Source organism: Chiloscyllium plagiosum, unplaced genomic scaffold (genome assembly GCF_037043375.1).
Source record: "Chiloscyllium plagiosum isolate Xiang-an unplaced genomic scaffold, Cpla_swu_hap1 HiC_scaffold_33, whole genome shotgun sequence".
NCBI classification, from domain to species: Eukaryota; Metazoa; Chordata; class Chondrichthyes; order Orectolobiformes; family Hemiscylliidae; genus Chiloscyllium; species Chiloscyllium plagiosum.
In genome coordinates, this window is record NW_028270171.1 from 17,797,007 (window position 1) to 17,820,334 (window position 23,328).

The following is a 23,328-nucleotide window of genomic DNA, read 5'->3' on the forward strand; positions in this document are numbered from 1 at the left end:
TCAGTTCCATCGAAGGATATGGGCCTACTCAGATGGAAACATCCACCAACTTGCTCTGAAACTTCTTTTGTGTCTTATAGGCCTGAATTTCCAAAGACCTGCACCCCAAAGAGTGAACCGGGCTCATCGGAGATGCAAGGCAGAAGCTGCAATCTCACTTTCCTGTTTTTCGCTGCTGGACAGACCTTTAACATGACTCTGCTCTGCCCAGGCCCTGAGTCTCAGGCTGCAGTAGCTTGGATTCCAAATTTCAAACCATTGCACAACAGTAGGTTGAATTAACATTTAATTATTGATAACTGTCTCTCTTCTTGTTACAAACACATACTAGACTGCAAATATTTTCCAATCAATATGCTCAGAGACATTATTACACACTTTTGGAGCAGGTGGATCTTGAACCCAGGTGTCCAGGTTCAGAGGTAGGGACACTGCCAATGTACTACAAAAGCTCTCTTCCATAAAGCTTGTATATCGGATGTTGTCTCCCTATGTATTGTTCTGTATAATTGAATAGTACGTATTTAAAGGGCATCTTTATGGGAATTTAAGAGTCATAGCGTCATACAGCATAGAAACTGTCCCCTCGGTCTAACCAGTTCATGCTGACCAGGTCCCCAAACTAAACTAGTCCCTGTACTTGGCCTCCAAACATTTCTTATTCATGAACTTATCCAAACATCTTTAAAATGTTGTAACTTTACCTGCACCCACCACTTTTTCTGGCAGTTCACTCCACACACGAACCACTCCCTGTTGAAAAAAGTTGCCCCTCGTATCGTTTTTAAATCTTTCTCCTCTCATCATAAAAATATGCTCCCTCATTTTCAACTCCCTCACCATGGAGAAAAGACCTTTGCAATTCACCTTATCTATGCCCCTTATAATTTTATAATTCTCTATATGGTCACCTCACAATCTCCAGTGAAAAAAGTCCCAGTCTATAACCATATCTCAAACCCTCTATTCCTGGCAACAACGTCCTTGCATAGCTTTTCTGAACCCTCTCCAGTTTAATAATATCCTTCCAATGATAGGATTGCACACAGTACTCCAGAAGTGGACTCACCAAGACCACAAAAGAGGCCATTTGGCCCATTGAGTATGTTCTACCATTGAGTAGGTCCATGGCTGATCTGATTGGTGCTTTAACTCCACCTTGCCACCCCATAGCCTTCCTTGTCAATCATAAAATGTCCAACTCGGCCTTGAATACCCAACCCTTTAAAAGCCCAACTTTGGGAACTTCCAAGGGTAATGACGCTATAGGAGAATAGGAATTTCCTTATTCTGAAACTGAGGTCCCCTCCCCTGTTTCCATCCCCTTGGCATTCATCCTGGTAAGGATCTTTGGAAACTCATATGTTTCAATAAGATCACCTCTCATTCTTTGAAAGTCCAATGACTATTGGGCTAACCTGCTCAACATTTCCTCATAAACCAACCCCTTCATACCAGTCAATTGCCGAATAAATGCCTTAACAACTACCAACTCAAGTACCCCACCCCCCCAACACCAAATGAAGAGGCTTAAATTGTACACAGTACTCTTTCTGATTAAAGGCTTATACCCGAAACATCAATTCTCCTGCTCCTCAAATGCTGCCTGACCTGCTGTGCTTTTCCAGCACCACACTCTCGACTATGACCTCCAGCATCTGCAGTCCTCACTTTCTCCACAGTACTCTCAGTGCAGTCCAACCAAGGTCCAGCATACCTTTAGCAAGACGTCCCTATTTTTAAACCCCATCTCCTTTGCAATAAAGGCCAACATTCAAATTTGCCTTCCTACTTACTTATTGTGATACACATTACAGAAAGAGGCTGAATAAGCTGGGGCTTTGTTCCCTGCAGTGTCGGAGGGTGAGGGGTGACCTTACAGAAGTTAATAAAATCATGAGGGGCATGGATTGGGTAAATAGGCAAGGTATTTTCCCCGGGGTGGGAGAAAACCAAAGGGTATGGGGTTAAGGTGAAAGGAGAAAGACTTAAAAAGGACCCGCTAACTTTTTCACACAGAGGGTGGTGCAATTATAGAATGAGCTGCCAGAGGAAGTGGAGGAGGCTGGTACAATTACAACATTTAAGAGGATATATTAATAGGAAGGGTTTAGAGGGATATAGGCCAAGTGCTGGCAAATGGGTCTAAACTGGATAGGGATATCTGGTCGAATGAGTTGGACTGAAGGGTATGTTTCCGTGCTGTATATCTCTATGACTCTATGAAATTTCAATCTTTTAACTTAACCCTTTGTTTGTCTTTTGCTGTGACCAAGCTCTCCATGCCCAATGCACCAACTGGTGGAAAAGATTTGTCACTGTTTACCAACTCAGAACTGTTCAGAATTATGAGAGACTCATAAGAACATTTAACCTTTCTATTCTGGCAAGAAAAAGCCCCACATTTTCAGAATGGCATGCAATGTTCTAACTGTGGCTCAACCACCATGAGGTACAAATCAAACATCATTTCCTTGATTTTAGATTCAAAGCAACAGTGTAAAGAGAAAAAAACAAAATCTATTTGACTTTTTAATTAGCCCTTTTTTGTCTTGAGCAGCACAATGGCTCAGTGGTTAGCACTGCTGCCTCAGGGACCCAGGTTCAATTCCAGCCTCGGGCAACTGTCTGTGTGGAGTTTCCCCGTGTCCGTGTGGGCTTCCTCTGGGTGCTCCAGTTTCTTCCTACAGCCCAACGATATGCAGGTTAGAGTGGATTGGCCAGGCTGAATTGCCCCATAATGTCCAGGGGCGGTTAGGTGGGTTAGCCATGGGAAATACAGGGTTATGGGGTAGGATGCTGTTTGGACGGTCAGTATGGGCTTCAATGGCCTGCTTCCAGACTGTAAGGCTCTGTTCTTCCCACCTTTAAAGATCTCTGTCGATGTACACCAAAGTTTCGCTCTGTTCCTCTGTTCCGTTAATCTTACCGCGTTGGATCAGCTATCTGGAATTATCTTGACCGCTCCTGGTGCTCTGAAAGCTAGTACTTCCAAAGAAACCTGTTGGACTATAACCTGCTGTTGTGTGATTTTTAACTTTGCCCACCCCAGTGCAACACCGGCACCTCCAAGTGTTGGCCTGAGGGTGAAATTCTCCAGCACTTTGGAAGGTTAGATTGAAGGAACAGCACATAGATTTACTTGAACAATACTGGACTCCAAAGATGAAATTATGGATAGGGATTACACAACATCAAGTTGCATCATTGAAAAGGTCAGTCATCTCAGGTCCAGGACATCTAGCCACCACCCCTTGACATTCAATGGTGTTACCTTCACTGAATTCCCCCACTATCAACATCAAGTTGCTCTCTCTTGCCTTTCACAATTGCAGGGCATTTTGACCAGAGCCTCCAGACATTAAGGAATAGGCAGAGTAGCTGGAAGATGTCTTGTGAGAGCTTCCCTACTTTTGGGCTAGAAATGCTAAGCTCTAGAACCCCTGGTTCTAGATTCTTCTATGACAGGAAACATCCCGTATCCACTGACTGGATCAAAACTACTCAGTAAAATGCCCTCCTAATCTCACTCAATCATTGCCATCAAGCCAGGGGATCAACCCTGGATCAACGGAGAGTGCAGGAGGGCATGCTAGGAGCAACACCAGGCATATCTAAAAATGAGGTGTCAACCTGGTGAAGTCACCAAACAGGACAACTTGCATACCAAACCGCATACGCATCTAGTGATAGACAGAGCTAAATGATTCCACAACCAACGGATCAGATCCAAGCTTTGCAGTCTTGCCACATCCAGTCGTGAATGGTGGTGAATACTTAAACAACTCACTGATGATAGAAGAGCCCAGTGCGAAAGGTAAGGCTAAAGCTTTCACTGCAAGCCTCAGCCTGAAGTGCTGACTGGATGATCCATCTCGGCCTCCTCAGCGTCACAGATACGGTTCTTCAGATAGTTCAATTTTCTCCACATGATATCAAGAAATGGATGGAGATGCCGGATACTGCAAAGGCTGTAGGCCCTGACAACATGCTAGCAATCATACTGAAGACTTGTGCTCCAGAACCTGCCATTCCCCTAGCTAAGATGTTCCAGTACAGTTGCAACACTGACATCTACCCAACAATACAGAAAATTGCTCAGGTATATCATGTAAACAAAGTCAGGGTAAATCCAACCCTGCCCTATCAATCCACTCTCAATCATCAATAAAGTGATGGAAGGTGTCGTCAACAGCGCTATCAAGTAGCTGAGCAATAATTTGCTCAGTGACACCCAGTTTGGGTTCCGCCAGGGCCACTCAGCTCCTGACCTCATCACAGCCTTGGTTCAAATGTAGACAAAAGAGCTGAATTCCAGAGGCTGAGGTGAGAGTGACAGCCCTTGACATCAGGGCTGCAATCGACCGAGTGTGGCATTGAGAAGCCCTGGCACAACTGGAATTAATGGGTATCGGGGGCAAACTCTCTGGCATTTGGAGTCATACCTGACACAAGGGAAGATGGTTCTCGTTGAAAAGGTCAGTCATCTCAGCTCCGGGACATCTCTGCAGGAGTTCCTCAGGGGAGTGTCCCAGGCCCGACCACCTTCAGCTGCTTCATCGATGATCTTCCCTCCATCATAAGGTCAGAAGGGGGGATGTTCGCTGATGATTACATAATATTCAGTACCATTTGCAACTCCTGTCAGCTACAGAAGCAGTCCATGTTCAAAGATCTGAACAATATCCAGGCTTGGGCTGACGAGTAGCAAGTAACATTCACGCCTACAAATGCCAGATAATAACTATCTCCAACAAGAGACAATCTAACCACCACCCTTTGATATTCATTGGTGTTACTTTCACTGAATCCCCCACTACCAACATCCTGGGGATTACCATCAACTAGAAACTCAGCTGGACTTACCATATAAACATAGTGGCTACAGGAACAAGTCAGAGGTTAGGAATACGGTGACCAGTAACTCCTCTCCTGACTCCCCAAAGCCTGTCCACCATCTACAAGGCACAAGTTGGGAGTGTGATGGAATACTCCTCACTTTGCTGGATGGGTACAGCAACACTCAAGAAGCTTGACTCAGGTCAAAACAGCCCACTTGATTGGCACCACAGCCACAAACACCCAAATGCCACACAAATGCCATCCACCATCAATGCTCAGTAGCAGCAGTGTGTACTATGTATGAGATGCACTGCAGAAATTCACCAAAGCTCCTTAGACAACACCTTACAAACCCACAAGCACTTCCATCTAAAAAGGCAGCAGATACATGGGAACACCACCACCTGCAAGTTCGCCTCCAAGCCATGTTGACTTAGAAATATATTGGCTGTTCCTTCACTGTTGCTGGGTCAAAATCTTGGAATTCCCTCCCTAATGGCATTGTGGGTGGGCTGAGGTGGTTCAAGATGGCAGATCACCATCATCTTCTCAAGGGGCAACCAGGGACCAGCAATAAATGCTGACCCAGTCAGTGACCCCTAAATCCCACGACTGAATAATAAAAATTAGCTTGCCTACTTCCTTGTTATTGCCGGATACTAAACTTCTGCAATTCATACATGAGGACACCTAGATCTTTCTGCATCTCAAAACACTGCGGCCATTCAACATTTAGATAATATACTACTCCTCTCCAAGCCCCTCCTCACTTCCCTCTTATCAGACATTCCTCAAAAAACTTCCTCTTTGGCTATACATTTGGTCATCTGATCTAATCACTCCTTCTGTGCTCAGTGTCATAGTAGTTTTATAATGCTCCTGCAAAATGCCTTGAGACTTTTCATTACAATGAAAGGTGTTGGATATGTATGAGATATAGGTTGTTGCTGTTATTTAAGACCTTAAATCTCGAAGTAAGATTGGAAAGTGCCACCCATTCTTGCAAACTTCCTGATTGAATTTGTTATAGCTTTATAGAATCCTCATAACGTGAGAGCAGGCCATTCAGTCCACACTGCTCCCCCAGAGAGCATCCTATCCAGGCCTCCCTCATTCCTGCAACCCTGCACTCCCCATGGCTAGTCAACCCTAGCCAGCACATCGCTGGACACTACAGGCCAATTTAGCATGGCCAATCTAACCTATGCATCTTTGGATGGTGGGAGGAAACTGGAGCACCCAGAGGCAACCTACACAGACACAGGGAGAACGTGCAAACTCCACACAGACTGTCGCCTGAGGCTGGAATCGAACCCAGTTCCCTGGCGCTGTGAGGCAGCAGTGCTAACCATTGTGCCATCCCTTGTTGGCTTAATCCCAAATTGTCAGGTTAGAAATTACGACACCAGGTTATAGTCCAACAGGTTTATTTGAATTCACAGGTTTTTAGGGTGTTGCCCCTCCGAAAGCTTGAGATTTCAAATCAACCAGTTGGACGATAATCTGGTGTCATGTGACTTCTGACCTTGTCCCCGCCAATCCAACACCGACACCTCGGTATCACGGCCAAATTATGAGGGAGGTTAGCCTGTCGATGTCATCTCTCTCGATCAGTGATTTGGCAGGAGCAAGGCTGAAATTGTAGAGACTAATTCCTACAACAATCTCAGAAGCAACAAAATTGAACCTTTGCTCTGTCAGTCTGTGCTTTATTCTTGACATGAAAGCATTTTCCAACATCTTAAGAACTACAGCTGTCTAATGTTTTTTTTTTCCATCATCATTGCAGTTAAACTGAAACCACCATACAACTTAACGGTCACCAATAATTCCCAAGACCAGACCGATTTCAGCTGGATGATATACTACGAGATGGAATTCGGTGATAAACTGCAAATTGAAATGAGATACAAAACTGAAGATGAACAGTGGACAGTACGTAGATTCATATCTTTGACAGTCGTAGACCATCTTTGCAACAAGGTTCGGTTAAGTTAGTCCTCCTGAAAGACAAGTAGATTGTGGGGAGATTAGATAGAGGTGTATGAGATTATAATGGGTTTGGATAAGGTAATGAAAAAATTCTGTTCTGATTAGCCGACAGTACAAAGACACAGGAACTCAGATTTCAGATCTTGGCAAAGAGATGCAGGAGTATGCAAGGAAGTAATGTCTGCGCATGTCAAGTGGTAATGAACTGGAACTAACGTGCCTGTGAGAGTGGTGGAAGCAGAGGTGATTGAGGATTTCAAAACGAAATTAGACTGACATTTCGTGGAGTCATAGTCCGAGAGATGTATAGCACAGAAATAGAACCTCTGGTCCAACTGATCCATGCCGACCTGATATCCTAAATTAATCTAGTCCCATTTGCCAGCATTTGGCCCATATCCCTCTAAATCCCTCCTAGTCATGTACCCATCCAGATGCCTTTTAAATGCTGTAATTGTACCAGCCTCCACCACTTCCTCTGGCAGCAGGGGGTGGCCCGGTGGCCCAGTGGTTAGCACTGCTCCCTCACTGCGCCAGGGACCCGGGTTCAATTCCAGCCTCGGGCAACTGTCTGTGTGGAGTTTGCACATTTTCACCATGTCTGCGCGGGTTTCCTCTGGGTGCTCCGGTTTCCTCCCACAATCCAAAGATGTGCAGGTTAGATGAATTGACCATGCTCAATTGCCCATAGTGTTAGGTGCAGGGGTAAATGTAAGGGGGTGGGTTGCTCTTCAGAGGGTCAGTGTGGACTTGTTGGGCTGAAGGGTCTGTTTCCACACTGTAGGAAATCTAAGAATCTAAGCTCATTCTAGACATGTACCACTCTGTGTGAAAGAGTTGTCCCTTAGGTCCCTTTCAAATCCTTCCCCTCTCATCCTAAACCTATGTCCCCGCCCACTCCAGGAAAAGACCTTGCCTACTTACCCAATCCATGCCCCTCAAGATTTATAAACCTCTATAAGGTCACCCCTCAAGGACGCTCCAAAGAATTCAGCCCCAGCCTGTTCAGACTCTCCCTATAGCTCAAACCCTCCAACCCTAGCAACATCCTTGTCAATCTTTTCTGAACCCTTTCAAGTTTTACAACATCATTCCTATATCACTGAGACCAGAATTGGGCACAATATTCTAATAGTGGCCTAAGCAATGTCCTGTACAGCCACAACATGACCTCCCAACTCCTATACTCAATGCTCTAACCAATAAAGGCAAGCATACCTAACACCATTTCACTATCCTGTCTACCTGTGACTCCACTTTCAAGGAACTATGAACCTGCACTCCAAGATCTCTTCATTCAGCAACACTCCCTATGATCTTACCATTAAGTATATAGGTCCTGCCCTGAGCAGGCAGTTGGGACTAGTTTAGTTTGGGTTTCTGGACTGGTTGGACCGAAGAGTCTGTTTCTGTGCTCGGACTTTATGAAAAGGCTTACTTCAGGAGCGATGAACATTCTCCAGGAGCAATCCAGCTCCCTCTTTAAAATTAAATTTTGTGAGCTGCTTATTTTTGGGCTTCGAAGATTTCAGATACCTGTGAAATGGATTGACCCTTTTCATATCCTTCCTGACTGGTAGAGATCGGTTTAGCGTTCAGCATCACACCAGGTACCCGTGTGGAGTCTGTAACCCATTGTGCTCTCTTGATTTCTAGAATGCCAGGAGGCTTCGCAGTATAAAACTCAAACAACAGGCAATGATTGACGGGTCTAACCTGAAACCCAACCGTCTCTACATGGCGCAAATCCGCAATAAAATAGTGGATGACAATCCAGATGGCTACAGGAGCACCTGGAGCGAATGGAGTCAAGAGGTCAAGTGGAAATCGGCAGTAGCCGAAGACCTGGACGGTAAAGATGGGATTCTTTAGCGCACATAGTACTCTATCACCGAGGTTCTGCAGGGTATATGCTTGAAATCTTGCTGATGGCTCAGTGGTTAGCCCTGCTACCACACAGCACCAGCAACCCAGGTTCACTTCCAGCCTCGGGTGACTATCTGTGTGGGGTTTGCACATTCTCCCTGTGTCTGCATGGGTTTCCTCTGGGTGCTCCAGTTTCCTCCCATAGTCCAAAAGATGTGTAGATTGGGTGAATTGTCCATGCTAAATTAGTCCACAGTGTTCAGCAATGTGTAGGTTGGGTGCATTAGTCAGGGGTAAATGTAGAGTAGGGGAATAGGTCTGGGTGGTCAACTCTTCTGAGGGTCAGTATAGACTTGTTGGGCCAAATGGCCTGTTTCCATACTGTAGGGGTTCCATGAATACTATGAACGAACAGAGATTTCACAGCAAGTCATTTTTCTTTTCACCATCAAAGTTTTAATTAAACACACAGAAGTTCCAGTGTTTATATTTCCGATGATGGAACCTCTCATGTTTTCGACATGACAGGGTTTACTTGTATTGTTGACAATACGTGGGTTGAGTTTCACTTTTTTGTTATTTAGTCCCAGAATGAGGGCGTTGCTGGCTAGACCAACATTCATTGCCCATCCCTAATTGCCCAGAGGGAGTCAAGAGTCAACCATATTGTCTGCGGGTCTGGAGTCTCATGTAGGCCAGACCTAGTAAGGATAGCATTTTCCTTCTCTAAAGGGCATTAGTGAACCAGATGGGTTTTTCCTGACAATCAATTCATGGTCACCATTAGGCTGTTAATTCCAGATATTTATTGAGTTCAAATTACACCATCGGCCATGGCAGGATTTGAACTGGGATGTCCAGAACACTACCTGGGTCTCTGGATTAACAATCCAATGATAATGCCAACAGGCCATTGAACCCCACTGAAGGATTTCAAGCTCCACAGTTCCTTCATTTGCTCCCAGATCATCAATCTTTGGAATCTTGTGTCTGTCTCCAGGAATTCATGACAATCCACGCCACATTCAGCCGGAGGCTACAGCTAACGGTCAGGATGCAGGAGTTCAAATCCTGTGGTAAATTTAAATCCGATGGTTTAGTAAATCCAAGATAAAATGGTAAATAGTGTTCACAAAACTACCAAGTTATTGTAATAACCTACCTGGAGAAAGTGAGGGCTGCAGATGCTGGAGAGTCAACGTTGAAACGTGTGGCGCTGGAAAAGCACAGCAGGTCAGGTAACATCCGAGGAGCAGGAGAGTCAACGTTTCAGGCATGAATGTCAACTCTCCTGCTCCTTGGATGCTGCCTAACCGGCTGTGCTTTCCCAGCGTCACACTTTTCGACTGTAAAAACATATCCGGTCCATTAGGGAAAGAAATCTGCCATTCCTCACCTTGATCTGGCCTACACATGTTTCTTCCTTTTGCATCATGAAATCCCACCTCAATCATAGCCACAGGCACGTAGTGTCAAATCCAGGAAATAGGAACAGGAGTAGGCCATTCGGCCCCTCGAGCCTGCCGCACCATTCAATAGGATCACACAAGATCTGACACTCCTTACGCCCACCCTCCTGCCCTTTCCCTGTAACCCTTGATTCCCCAACTTGTTTCTAATCCAAAGACCCAGGTAATGTTCTGGGGAGCTGGGTTTGAATCTCACCATGGCCAAAGATGGTGGAATTTAAATTCAATTAAAACAAAACAAATCTGGAAATAAGAGTCTAATGATGTCCATGAACTCATTGCCGATTGTCATAAAAACCCATCCGGTTCGCTGATGTCCTTTTGGGACAGAAACTGCCATCCTTGCCTGGTCTGGCCTACATGTGACTCCAGACCTATAGCTAACTCATTACTACCCTCTGCACAATTGGGGATGGACAATAAATGCTGGCCGAGCCAGCGATGCCCTCATCCTGTGAATGAATAAAAGAAAATTTCCTCCCAGCCTCTTGGTTCTATGAGTTGGTAACACATCCACCTTTTAGCCAGGATATCCAATTCCCAGATCGGAGGAACCAATCCAGGCTGATTTTTTTTCCATGCCTATCAAAGGGAATGGCATATTGTGGCCTTGTGTTAGGTGCATCTGAAAACAGAGACTAAAATAGCATTCCTTATGGAAGTCAGGAGCTCTTCCAATGACTTAGCCCTTCAAGAATATACATCGACCAATCACTCACCTCATTCCATTTCTGGAGTTGGGTCTTCATTTGTCAGGAGCTTCATTTGTCAGATAGTGTCCCCACCACTGGGCTAGAAGTTCTGAGGTTCAAGATTCTTGCCATCGCTTAGAGACATAGAGTCATAGAGCTGTACAGCACAGAAACAGACCCTTCGATCCAGCTCAACCATGCTGACCACATATCCTCAATTAATCTTGTCCCCTTTACCAGCATTTGACCCATATCCCTCTCAACCCTTCCTATTCATATATCCATCTACATTTCTTTTAAATGTTGCAATTGTACCAGCCTCCACCACTTCCTCTGGCAGCTCATTCCATACACGCACTGCACTCTGAGTGAAAAAAATGTTGCCCCTCCAGTTCCTTTCAAATCTTTTGCTTCTCACCTTAACTCTATGCCCTCTAGTTCTGGGATCCTCCATCCTGGGGAAAAGACCTTGCCTATTTACTCTCTCCAAGCTCTTCATGATTCTATAATCCTCTATAAGGTCACTCCTCTGGCGCTCCAGGGAAAACAGCTCGAGCCTATTCAGCCTCCCCCTGTAGCTCAAACCCTCCAACCCCAGCAACATCCTTGTATATCTTTTCTGAACCCTTTCAAGTTTCACAGCATCTTTCCTATAGCAGGGAGCCCAGAATTGCATGCAGCATTCCAATCGTGGCCTAACCAATGTCCTGTACTTGTTGAGCAAACAATGGTTGATTGGTGTCTTGCCCAAGCCCCTGATGGTGGGTGGTAAGAGTGGGAGAATCTGTTAGCAATCAATCCTGCAGAGGGCAATGGCAATTACCCTCCAATGGCCCAGCCCTCAGGAACATCAGGAGGAGCATGCTCAGGCTGTGGGTGACTCTGAGCGTGCTCAGGCTGTGGGTGATTCTGAGCATGCTTTAAGAACGTATTAATGGCGTGAGCAATTCCGAGCACTCTCTTGCCGAGAGGTCACCGGTACACAGCGTGGCAGAAACATTCGGCCCTTTATCTATCTCCTTTCACATTTCCTTTCCAGGTATCTTCGGAGTGACCCAGGTCAATTCTCTGCTAATCGTTGGAATCCTGATTGTGTTCGCCATTTTGGTCATCTTGACCTTTACTCAACTGACCATAAGAAGGTAAACACGGTCTGTTGATGTTGATGCTTAACTCGACGATGTTGCTAGAGGCTCCTTCACTACTGAGGAGCAGTTTACCTCCTCACCAGTTACAGCTCCATCGTAAACTCAGCCATTCATCATTCACTTTGTGTATCATTAAAAGTAATGAGCAGAGCAAGCTATCCTCATGGATTGGTAACCCAGCTCACTTGACGAGCAACTGAGCAACAAGTGAGGAGAACTGACCCTTATCCCAAAAGCTCCCCGTTTCTTAACATCTTATAGTCATCTTCTAGTTAGCACTCTGCCTCACAGCGCCAGGGAACCAGGTTAGATTCGGGCAACTGTCTGCATGGAGCTTGCACATTCTCCCTGTAGGAGAATGGGTGGGTTTCCTTCAGGTGCTGTGGTTTCCTCCCACAGTCCAAAGGTGTGCAGGTTAGGGTGGGTTGGCCGTGGGAAGTTGCACATAATTTTCGGGGATGTGCAGGTGAGATAGGTTATGCTGCCATGAGTGGAACCCTAGCCAACAATGTTCAAGCTCTGATGAAGAGTCATCTCGACTCAAAACATTAGCTTGCTCTCTCTCCACAGATGCTGCCTGACTCACTGTGATTTCCAGCATTTGTTGTTTTCAGTCAGACTGTCAGTCTGGACCCATCATTCCCATTATCTTGTGGGATTATAAATCCGGAATCTCACTCTCGTCTCTACATGTGTTCCTTTGTTCTCCTTCTCTCTGTCTTCTTCATTCTCTTCCTCTTGCCCTTTAATCTCTCCCTCTCTCTCCCTCTTGCCTTCAAGTGTCTGCCATGGCTCAGTGCGTAGCACTGGTACCACCTCAGTCGGGCCTTCAAGTCCCACAGCAGGGACAAAGCTGGCACAACAGGGTAGCACTGAGGGACTGCTGCACAGATAGTACATTCTGGATGCAAGATGCTAAACTGACGCCTCTTCCAAGAGGAGATGCAATGGCACTGTTCCAAAGATTGGGGGAGTTATCCCCATTACCCCAGACAATTTCCACATTCAATTAACATTGCCAAAATCCGATTATCTGACCAACTGCCACATTGCTGTTAGTGAGAGCTTGGTGTGCACAAACTGACTGCCATTGCAACATCTCGAGAAACCATTTTCATTGGCAGAGAGACACCTGGCCATCATGAAAGGTGCTACCTAAATGCGAAACCTTCTTTCGCTTTCTCTTCTTTCTTCTATCTCTCTCTCTCGATACGTTTAATTTTTCTACCTCTCTTTCACCCCTTACTGCTCCTCCCTGACCATTCCCCTTCTCCTGGAGTAGACGTTTTGGGGTGAAGGAACTCCTTTTCAAATGGCGAGTCGACACAGACCCTCATCAAAACGAGGATGCCATAGACATCCTGCACGTTCAGGTTTCCTGTGTAAAGTTCCTGTGTGATTCTATTAAAGGTCCTGGCATAACATTTGATCACATGGACTGTCTAATGGAGGGAATAGGTCATCGATGATGTGAAAACGTTTAATCTTTCCCTTAAGCTGAAAAGTAACCCAAAGCCAGTTCAGCAGCTTTGAACCCCTCACCGCGAGACCTTTCTCTTGTTGTCCTGAGAGTGCCATTGGACACAATGGTTCCTGTTGGCACTCTTTCAGGGGTAAATAGGAGAAAGTGAGGACTGCGGATGCTGGAGATCAACGTCGAAAATTGTGGCGCTGGAAAAGCACAGCCGGTCAGGCAGCATCCGAGGAGCAGGAGAGTCGGCGTTTCAAACATGAGTTCTTCATCAGGATGTGTCTGTCTACTGATGGGCAGTGCTCCTAAGTGGACCAAGATTTTCTATCCTTCCACTGCTGCTTATTGACCCAGGGATATTGCTAGATGAAAGTGAGGACTGCAGATGCTGGAGATTAGAGTCATGTTTAGAGTGGTGCTGGAAAAGCACAGCAGGTCAGGCAGCATCCGAGGAGCAGGATTCCTGATGAAGGGCTCCTGCCCGAAATGTTTACTTTCCTGCTCCTTGGATGCTGCCTGACCTGCTGTGCTTTTGCAGCGCCACTCTAATCTTGACTCTAATCTTGACTCTAATCTCCAGCATCTGCAGTCCTCACTTTCGCCCAGTTGATTTTAACTTTGCTGCGAATCTTCTTGCAAGGATGCCTATTGCTGTCTGCTACCTACCATGCTAATCCAGAAAGGAATCAAGGGTTGTGGGGAAAGGGCAGAAAAGTGGAGTGGGGGATTATCAGACCAGCATGATCTCACTGAATGGCAGAGGATGGGCTGAATGGCCTACTGCTGCTCCTATGTCTTATGGGACAGTAAGTTGCAGGTTCCTGAACTGCCCACACCAAAACGTCATTCACATCATTGAAAAGCCCCCAGGGACCCCTTCGACCCCAGTTCGAGAGGCACGGGTTTTGCCATTCCTCCATCCATGGTTTTCTAACTGAGAGCTTTGTTTGTCCCGAAGGTACAATGTGAAGAAACTCCATTGGCTGTCGATACCAGATCCTGGCAAGTTCTTTTACGAGCTGAATGCAACATACGGAGGCAATTTTCAGGTTCGTCGGTGTTTCTGGCATAATACCATCGCCTCATTTTCTTTTCCACTGCAGAAATGTAGAAAATGTACAGGATGTGAGCAACCATTTAACCACATCTGGTCTCTGCCAATGAGGGGAGAGCAGCCCAGCCTTATCCTGCTCTTGACCTGCAGTCTTCTGGGTTACAGCGCTCCAAGGGCACACCTTTCTAAATGTGATGCAGTTATCTCCCTCTTCCACCCCTTCCAAGCACTGATCCACAATATTCAGCACTGAATTAGCATCACCAAGGACAGGCTGTCCAGCCATTATCACTGTAGTCTTTGTGGGTGCTTGCTGAGCACAGATTGACTTTCGTTGCTTCTGACACATGTGCCCTGCCACAAGACACTGTCCAATTTAATACGTTCCTGCAAGAAACCTTCACAACTCCACTAGGGCAACTGCTGAACAAAGAGACCTTGCACTGCAGGTTCATAGCTCCTTGAAAGTGGAGTCACAGAGTCAAAGACGTTGTGAAACTTGAAGGGATCCAGAAAAGATTTACAAGGATGTTGCCAGGGTTGGAGGGTTTAAGCAATAGGGAGAGGCTGAATAGGCTGGGGCTGTTTTCCCTGGAGCGTCGAAGGCTGAGGGGTGAACTTATAGAGGTTTATAAAATCATGAGGGGCATGGATAGGATAAATAGACAAAGTCTTTTCCCTGGGGTAGGGGAGTCCAGAACTAGAAGGCATAGGTTTAAGGGAAGAAGGGAAAGATTCAGAAGGGACCTATGGCGCAAATTTTTCACACAGAGGGTGGTATGGAATGAGCTGCCAGAGGAAGTGGTGGAGGCTGGTACAATTACAGCATTTAAAAGGCATCTGGATGGGTACATGAATAGGAAGGGTTTAGAGGGATATGGGCCGGGTGCTGGCAAATGGGACTAGATTGGGTTGGGATATCTGGTCAGCATGGACGAGTTGGTCTGTTTCCGTGTTGTACAACTCTATGACTCTGTGACTGTCCAAATATTGTCCGTCTCCTTTCCATATTCGTAAGATGCTGTTCCTTTGACTCACCGCTGCAGATATGACTGAGCAGTCCTTGTGAAGACTGTGGCAGCCAGTTAAATGCAGCACGTGGAGTGTCATCCTGGATGGTGTCCCCAAACGGACTGCGTTTAAGAGAGAGGTCAAAGGATATTTCTTCTCTCAGTGGTCTGTAGATCTGTGCACCATAGAGCGCTGTCGAGGTTGGGTCATTAAGTACAGTCAAGGCTGAGGTTAACCCATTTTAATACATCGAAGGAATCAAGAGGGATGAGCAACAGGCAGAAAGTGGAGTTTACACATGATCAGGTCAAGCATGATCAAATCAAATGGAGGAGCAGACTAGATGGACCGAATGGCCTAAGGTTGCTCCTATATTATGATCTTATTGAAGCCACCTCAATAACATTTTTTGCAAGTTTCCAGTCGCACCCCCACCTGCAAAGCTACCTCTCCAAGGCCTGAGACAGCTCCATCCCTTCTGTTGAAATATGTTGGTCGACTCATTATTCATAGTATCACAAGGTACTGGTTTATTGTACGTTCCCAAACCAAGTATGCATCATAACCCATATCACAAGCCGTGCAAGATAAATTCCACCATGACAACATTGCATAGCTGCTCCGCTGTTAAATGCAATAAAAGTGGGGCAACTCTCCTAAACTCAGGGCACTTCAAAATGCTTTACAACCTTTGACGTATTTCTGAAGTATAGTCACAGCATCATACAGCACAGAAATAGACCCTTCCATCCAACTCGTCTACACCGAAAGACATCCCAATCTGACCTATGCCATTTAGCAGCATTTGGCCCATATCCCTCGATTCATATACCCATCCAGAAGCCTTTTAAATGCTGTAAATGTACCAGCCTCCACCAGTTCCTCTGGCTGCTTGTTCCATGTACACCCTACCCTCTGTGTGAAAAGGTTACCCCTCAGCTCCCTTTTAAATCTTTCCCCTCTCACCTTAAAACTATTACTTAATAGTTTGCAAAGTTAAAAATCACACAGCACCAGGTTATAGTCCAACAACCTGATGAAGGAGCGTCGCTCCGAAAGTTTGTGCTTCCAATTAAACCTGTTGGACTATAACCTGGTGTTGTGTGATTTTTAACTTTGTACACCCCAGTCCAACACCGGCATCTCCAAATCTTGATAGTTTACACCACCCTCACTGTCTGTTGCCCTTGCTCTGACTCCCCCTCTGTCTACAACACAAATCACTGTCCACAACATAAATCACTGTCCTAATGTAGAGAAAAACAGCAATTTGCACACAGCAAGCTCCCACAGAAAGCAATGTGAAAATAATCAGAATTGGCATAGTGCAGAAAGAGGCCATTTGGCCCATTTTGCCTGTACTACTTCTATGGCCCAGTGCCAGTCACCTGCCTTTATCCTCATACCTTGCTCACCATTTCTATCCAAACAACCATCCATTGCCCCTCTTCAATGCTTCAATGAAACCTGTCTCCACCACACTTCCAGGCAATACTTCCCATAGTGAGTGAAAAAGCTTTTCTCTCACATCATCCTTAACTCATTTGCACATCTCTTTAAAGTTCTGCTCTCTCGTTCTTGTTTCTTTCATGAATGGTTTTGTAGCAGCATCAGTTAAGAGGTAAGTCAGTCAGGGTGTCCATTCTGCTTCAAGTCATGTCGTTCACATGCGCTGAATGAGCAGACATTTCACCTAGCGCAAGTTCCTAAAAAGCCTGCACTGGGATGTCAGCCCGGAAAATGGGCTCAAGACTCGGGTTTAAGGCCTCGAACTCATAAACGCCAGATCAGTGTCATGTCCTACTTCTGAACCAAGGCTAAGAAATGTCACAGGGCCATCGGGCTAGAGTGAGGGGGTAGGAAGTGATCTCTTGCTTCGGTTGAGGTGGGTAACATTGGGTTTTGTCCCTTAGAAGATGCCTGTAGGAGAATGTCGAATAAAGACACAACCGAAATATCGCTGTGACCTTTGAATATGAGTCTGCTGACTGAACAGCGTCTTGAGTCATTGTAAAACCGTGAGACGTTAGTAAGTTAAAAACCACATGAGTTACAGATAGGAAATATCAGTTTGATGGCTTATAGGTGAAGCATAGCTTCACAATGTTAATAAGTAGGGTTTTTTTTCCTTCTTTGTGGTTCGATTTTAAATCTATGCCAAGTCACGTGCATGCCCGTAGACTCAGATCTCTTTCATAAGACAATTAAAAAAGACAGACCTGACCCTAAAATTTGATCGCCTTTCACAGTCTGGTTAATTAGTCCAACAATGAAGGCATCCATCATTCAGGCCTTTTACAGATTGGGAAATGAAATCTAAAACATTCACTCTCCTGCCCATTTCTTATCCTCGGGCGACTGTCTGTGTGGAGTTTGCGCATTCTCCCTGTGTCTGCGTGGGTTTCCTCCGGGTGCTCTGGATTCCTCCCACAGTCCAAAGATGTGCAGGACAGGTGAATTGGCCTTGGGAAATTGCCCGTAGGTTAGGTGCGTTAGTTAGAGGGAAATGGGTCTGGGTGGGTTACTCTTTGGAGGGTCGGTGTGGACTTGTTGGGCCGAAGGGCCTGTTTCCACACTATAGGACTCTAATCTAATCCTCCTCCTTGCCATCACTGGCAGTCCACACCCTGGTGGCATCCCCCCGAGACTCTGGGTTAGCTTTTTTCTCTCTCTCTCTCTCTCTTAGCTGAAAGGCGGAAAACCACAAACACTTCTGGAACACTTAGCTTTCAACCAAAGTGAAATTTCTTTGTGAAATGGTGCGGCAGTTATGAGCAAGCAGAAGTCATTCTGCCTGACAGCCCTGTCCTCATCAAAGGGATTACCTTCCATAAGTCTCAAAGTCGTCTGCTTCTGAAGTGCCCACCTCTCATGGTTTAAAGATTCCAGCCAGCCTCTGTCACAGAAGTACCTTCTCTGGGGAAAAGTCAGCTATACAACGAAACACAACGATTTTGTTTTTACTGAATGTCAAATTTGCTGCTGCTGCGCATCAGATGGAGGGGCATAGGTTTGAGATCATGGGGCATGGGATTCAAATGGAGGGACATGGGATTCAGATGGAGGGACATGGGATTCAGATGGAGGGGCATGGGATTCAAATTGAGAGACATGGGATTCAGATGGAGAGGCATGGGATTCAGATGGAGGGACATGGGATTCAGATGGAGGGACGTGGTTTTCAGATGGAGAGACATGGTATTCAGATGGGGGGACATGGGAGTCAAATGGAGAGACATGGGATTCAGATGGAGGGACGTGGTATTCAAATGGAGAAACATGGGATTCAGATGGAGGGACGTGGTATTCAAATGGAGAGACATGGGATTTAGAGGGAGGGACGTGGGTTTCAGATGGAGGGACAAGGGATTCAGATGGAGAGGCATGGGATTCAGATGGAGGGACATGGGATTCAAATGGAGGGACGTGGGTTTCAGATGGAGAGACATGGGATTCAGATGAGGGGACATGGGATTCAAATGGAGAGACATGGGATTCAGATGGGGGAACATGGGATTCAGATGGAGGGACATGGGATTCAGATTGAGGGACATTGGATTCAGGGAGAGACATGGGATTCAGATGGGGGGACATGGGATTTAGATGGAGGGACATGGGATTTAGATGGACGGACATGGGGTGCAGAGGGAGGGACATGGGATTTAGATGGAGAGACATGGGATTCAGATGGAGGGACATGGGATTTAGATGGAGGGACATGGGATTCAGAGGGAGGGACATGGGATTCAGATGGAGAGACATGGGATTCAGATGGGTGGACATGGGATTTAGATGGAGGGACATGGGATTTAGAGGGAGGGACATGGGATTTAGATGGACGGACATGGGGTGCAGAGGGAGGGACATGGGATTTAGATGGAGAGACATGGGATTTAGATGGAGGGACATGGGATTTAGATGGACGGACATGGGGTGCAGAGGGAGGGACATGGGATTTAGATGGAGGGACATGGGATTCAGATGGAGGGAGATGGGATTTAGATGGAGGGACATGGGATTTAGAGGGAGGGACATGGGATTCAGATGGAGAGACATGGGATTTAGTTGGAGGGACATGGGACTTAGATGGACGGACATGGGATTCAGATTGAAGGACATGGGATTCAGATGGAGGGACACATGGGATTTAGATGGAGGGACACATGGGATTTAGATGGAGGGACATGGGATTTAGAGGGAGGGACATGGGATTCAGATGGAGAGACATGGGATTTAGATGGAGGGACATGGGATTTAGATGGACGGATATGGGGTGCAGAGGGAGGGACATGGGATTTAGATGGAGAGACATGGGGTTCAGATGGAGGGACATGGGATTTAGATGGAGACACATGGGATTCAGATTGAGGGACATGGGATTCAGATGGAGGGACACATGGGATTTAGATGGAGGGACATGGGATTTAGAGGGAGGGACATGGGATTCAGATGGAGAGACATGGGATTTAGATGGAGGGACATGGGATTTAGATGGACGGACATGGGGTGCAGAGGGAGGGACATGGGATTTAGATGGAGAGACATGGGATTCAGATGGAGGGACATGGGATTTAGATGGAGGGACATGGGATTTAGATGGAGGGACATGGGATTCAGAGGGAGGGACATGGGATTCAAATGGTGGGACATGGGATTTAGATGGAGAGACATGGGATTTAAATGGACGAACATGGGATTCAGATGGAGGGACATGGGATTCAAATGGTGGGATATGGGATTTAGATGGAGAGACATGGGATTCAGATGGAGGGACACATGGGATTTAGATGGAGGGACATGGGATTCAAATGGTGGGACATGGGATTTAGATGGAGAGACATGGGATTCAGATGGAGGGACAATGGATTTAGATGGAGGGACATGGGTTTCAAATGGAGGGACATGGGATTCAGATGGAGGGACATGGGATTCAAATGGTGGGACATGGGATTTAGATGGAGGGACATGGGATTCAGATGGAGGGGCATGGGATTTAGATGGAGGGATATGGGTTTCAAATGGAGGGACATGGGATTCAGATGGAGGGACATGGGATTCAGATGGTGGGACATGGGATTTAGATGGAGAGACATGGGATTCAGATGGAGGGACATTGGATTTAGATGGAGAGACATGGGATTCAAATGGTGGGACATGGGATTTAGATGGAGAGACATGGGATTCAGATGGAGGGACATGGGATTCAGATGGAGGGACATTGGATTTAGATGGAGAGACATGGGATTCAAATGGAGGGACATGGGATTCAGATGGAGGGACATGGGATTCAGATGGTGGGACATGGGATTTAGATGGAGAGACATGGGATTCAGATGGAGGAACGTAGGATTCAGATGGAGGGACATGGGATTCAGATGGAGGTTCATGAGATTTAGATGAAGGAACATGGGATTCAAATGGAGGAACGTGGGATTCAGATGGAGGGACATGGGATTTAGATGAAGGGACATGGGATTCAAATGGTGGAACGTGGGATTCAGATGGAGGGACATGGGACTCAGATGGAGAGACATGGGATTTAGATAGAGGGGCATGGGGTTCAGATGGAGAGACATGGGATTCAGATGGTGGGACATGGCTTTCAAATGGAGGGACATGGGTTTCAGAGGAAGGAGCACAGGATTTAGATCAAAGGGTATAGGTTTTAAATGTGAGTCATGGTTTCAGATCAAGGATGGAACGGCATGAGTCAGGACTGTAGGGACCTGTTTTAAGAAGGTTTGTGGCTCAGGTTGAGGTTCTGGATGCAGGTTTGCTCACTGAGCTGTTGGGACATGTTCCTATGTACTTCCTTGTACTTCCACAGCTCAATGTTCACTTACTGCCCCATTAGCAGACCCAAGCATAGGGAGAGAAAGGGAGGGGTTGGGTGGCATGCACTGTCAGGAGTTGTCCATTCAGCCCCTCGAGTTAGTTCTGCCATTCAATGCGTTCTGATTATGTGGCCTAACTCCACATTCATACCTTTGGCCCATATCCCTTAATGCCTTTGCTTAACCAAGAAAATCTTTTCAAGATTTAACATTAACAACTGATCTGGCATCTACTGCCATTTGTGGAAGAATTGGGGTTTTTTCACATTGTCATGATCTTTTTAGCGAACTCCTTAAATACTTCCCATTCTCCCCTCTCCCTGCCTCAGGCTAGTTCAGAACTTCTAGATCATTTCCTTTCAGTCCAGCCTGGTGTGCACGCAGCAGACACAGAGTTAACAAGCTGGCTAAGCAGCAGAGCACAATTCTTATGTCCAAAAGCACTTCTGCAGGTTACAGGTGACGAATAAAACAGAAGCATATTTGCCCTAGATTGCTGGGAGAAAGGTTGACCTGAAATTGTTGCTCCTTGCGTCAATGTTTGATGCTAAAGGTTATCAAGGGATGTAAGGGTACTGTATGAAAATTTTGAAGCATTTCGGTTCAACTTGAGCAGTAGAGCAAGCTCAATGGATTGAATTTCCTATTTCCTATGTTCCTAGGATCTGGGATTTGTTTCCTGGCCTTTATATTTTGTTTTACTTTGGCCTAATTACAGAAACGGTCGGAAGCCAGTGCTGACATTGTTGACCTTAACTCTATGTCTCTATCATACTGGAGGCATCTAATGCATGGCATCATCAGATTGAGCCAGTGTTTCAGCAATTACTCTTTTAGTTCACACCACCATCACTCTCAGGAATAATCGGTGAAAATGCTCTAATGCACTCAGGATGTGAGGGGTTTTTTTTTGGAAAGAAAATCAAAGTAATTGGGCCTGCTATTAATTCTGCATACGTGGATGGGTTTTGAGTGAGTTAAAATCAGGCCTAATCTGAAATGGAAACATTGGATTCAAGAGCAGAAGTTCTGTCCCTCAGGAAGTGTGGTGGTTAAGTAGCATCGTTACTGATTTAATATTCCAGAGACCCAAGGTAATGAGGTAATTCTAAGGGAACACAGGTTCAAATCCCACCATTTCAGATGGCAGAAATTTGAATTAATGGAAATCTGGAATCCTTACAGTGTGGAAGCAGGCCATTCAGCCTATCAAGTCCACACCAACCCTCCAAAAGACATCCCCACCCAGACTACCCCCTTACCCTATAATTCTGCATTTTTTTAGATTAGATTCCCTACAGTGTGAAAAAAGGCCCTTCGGCCCAACCAGTCCACACCGACCCTCCAAAGAGTACCCACCCAGACCCATTTCCCTCTGACTAATGCACCTAACACTATGGGCAATTTCGCATGGCCAATTCACCTGACCTGCACATCCTTGGACTGTGGGAGGAAACCAGAGCACCTCAGCCAAGGGGGGAATGTGCAAATTCCACATAGAGGATGGAATCCAACCCAGGTCCCTCACCCTGTGAGGCAGCAGTGCTAACCACCTATCCACCATGCCACCTATTAAGGATACCCCTTAAGGGTAAGACCACATTTGGAGAACTGCATACAACCCTGTTTAGAGGGATGTACCAAATACAGGCAAAGGAGACTAGTTCAGTTTGGGAACTCTGGTCAACATGGCAAGTTGGGCTGAAGGGTCTGTATCTGTGCTGTACGACCCTATGACTCCATTGGTGACACTTTCAACTGTGGTTACAAACCCTTCTAGTTCACTAATGTCCTTTCAGGAAGAAAATCTCCCAGCTTTAACTGGCCTGGCCTACATATGACTCCAGGAGAAAGTGAGGACTGCAAATGCTGGAGATCAGAGCTGATAATGTGTTGCTGGAAAAGCGCAGCAGGTCAGGCAGCATCCAAGGAACAGGAGAATCGACGTT

General features: G+C 46.1%; 1 protein-coding gene across 6 annotated transcripts in view; it reads left to right on the plus strand.

Moving 5' to 3' along the window:
* Positions 1–23,328, plus strand: part of LOC122542254 (interleukin-2 receptor subunit beta-like) — a 114,927-nt gene that overhangs the window by 89,125 nt on the left and 2,474 nt on the right. For all 6 annotated transcript variants that reach the window (XM_043679798.2, XM_043679797.2, XM_087978309.1 and 3 more), the window contains 5 exons: positions 81–268; positions 6,632–6,777; positions 8,491–8,686; positions 11,901–12,003; positions 14,439–14,529. In XM_043679798.2, coding sequence (XP_043535733.2) covers positions 81–268; positions 6,632–6,777; positions 8,491–8,686; positions 11,901–12,003; positions 14,439–14,529 — 724 coding nt within the window. The remainder of the gene's footprint in view (positions 1–80; positions 269–6,631; positions 6,778–8,490; positions 8,687–11,900; positions 12,004–14,438; positions 14,530–23,328) is intronic.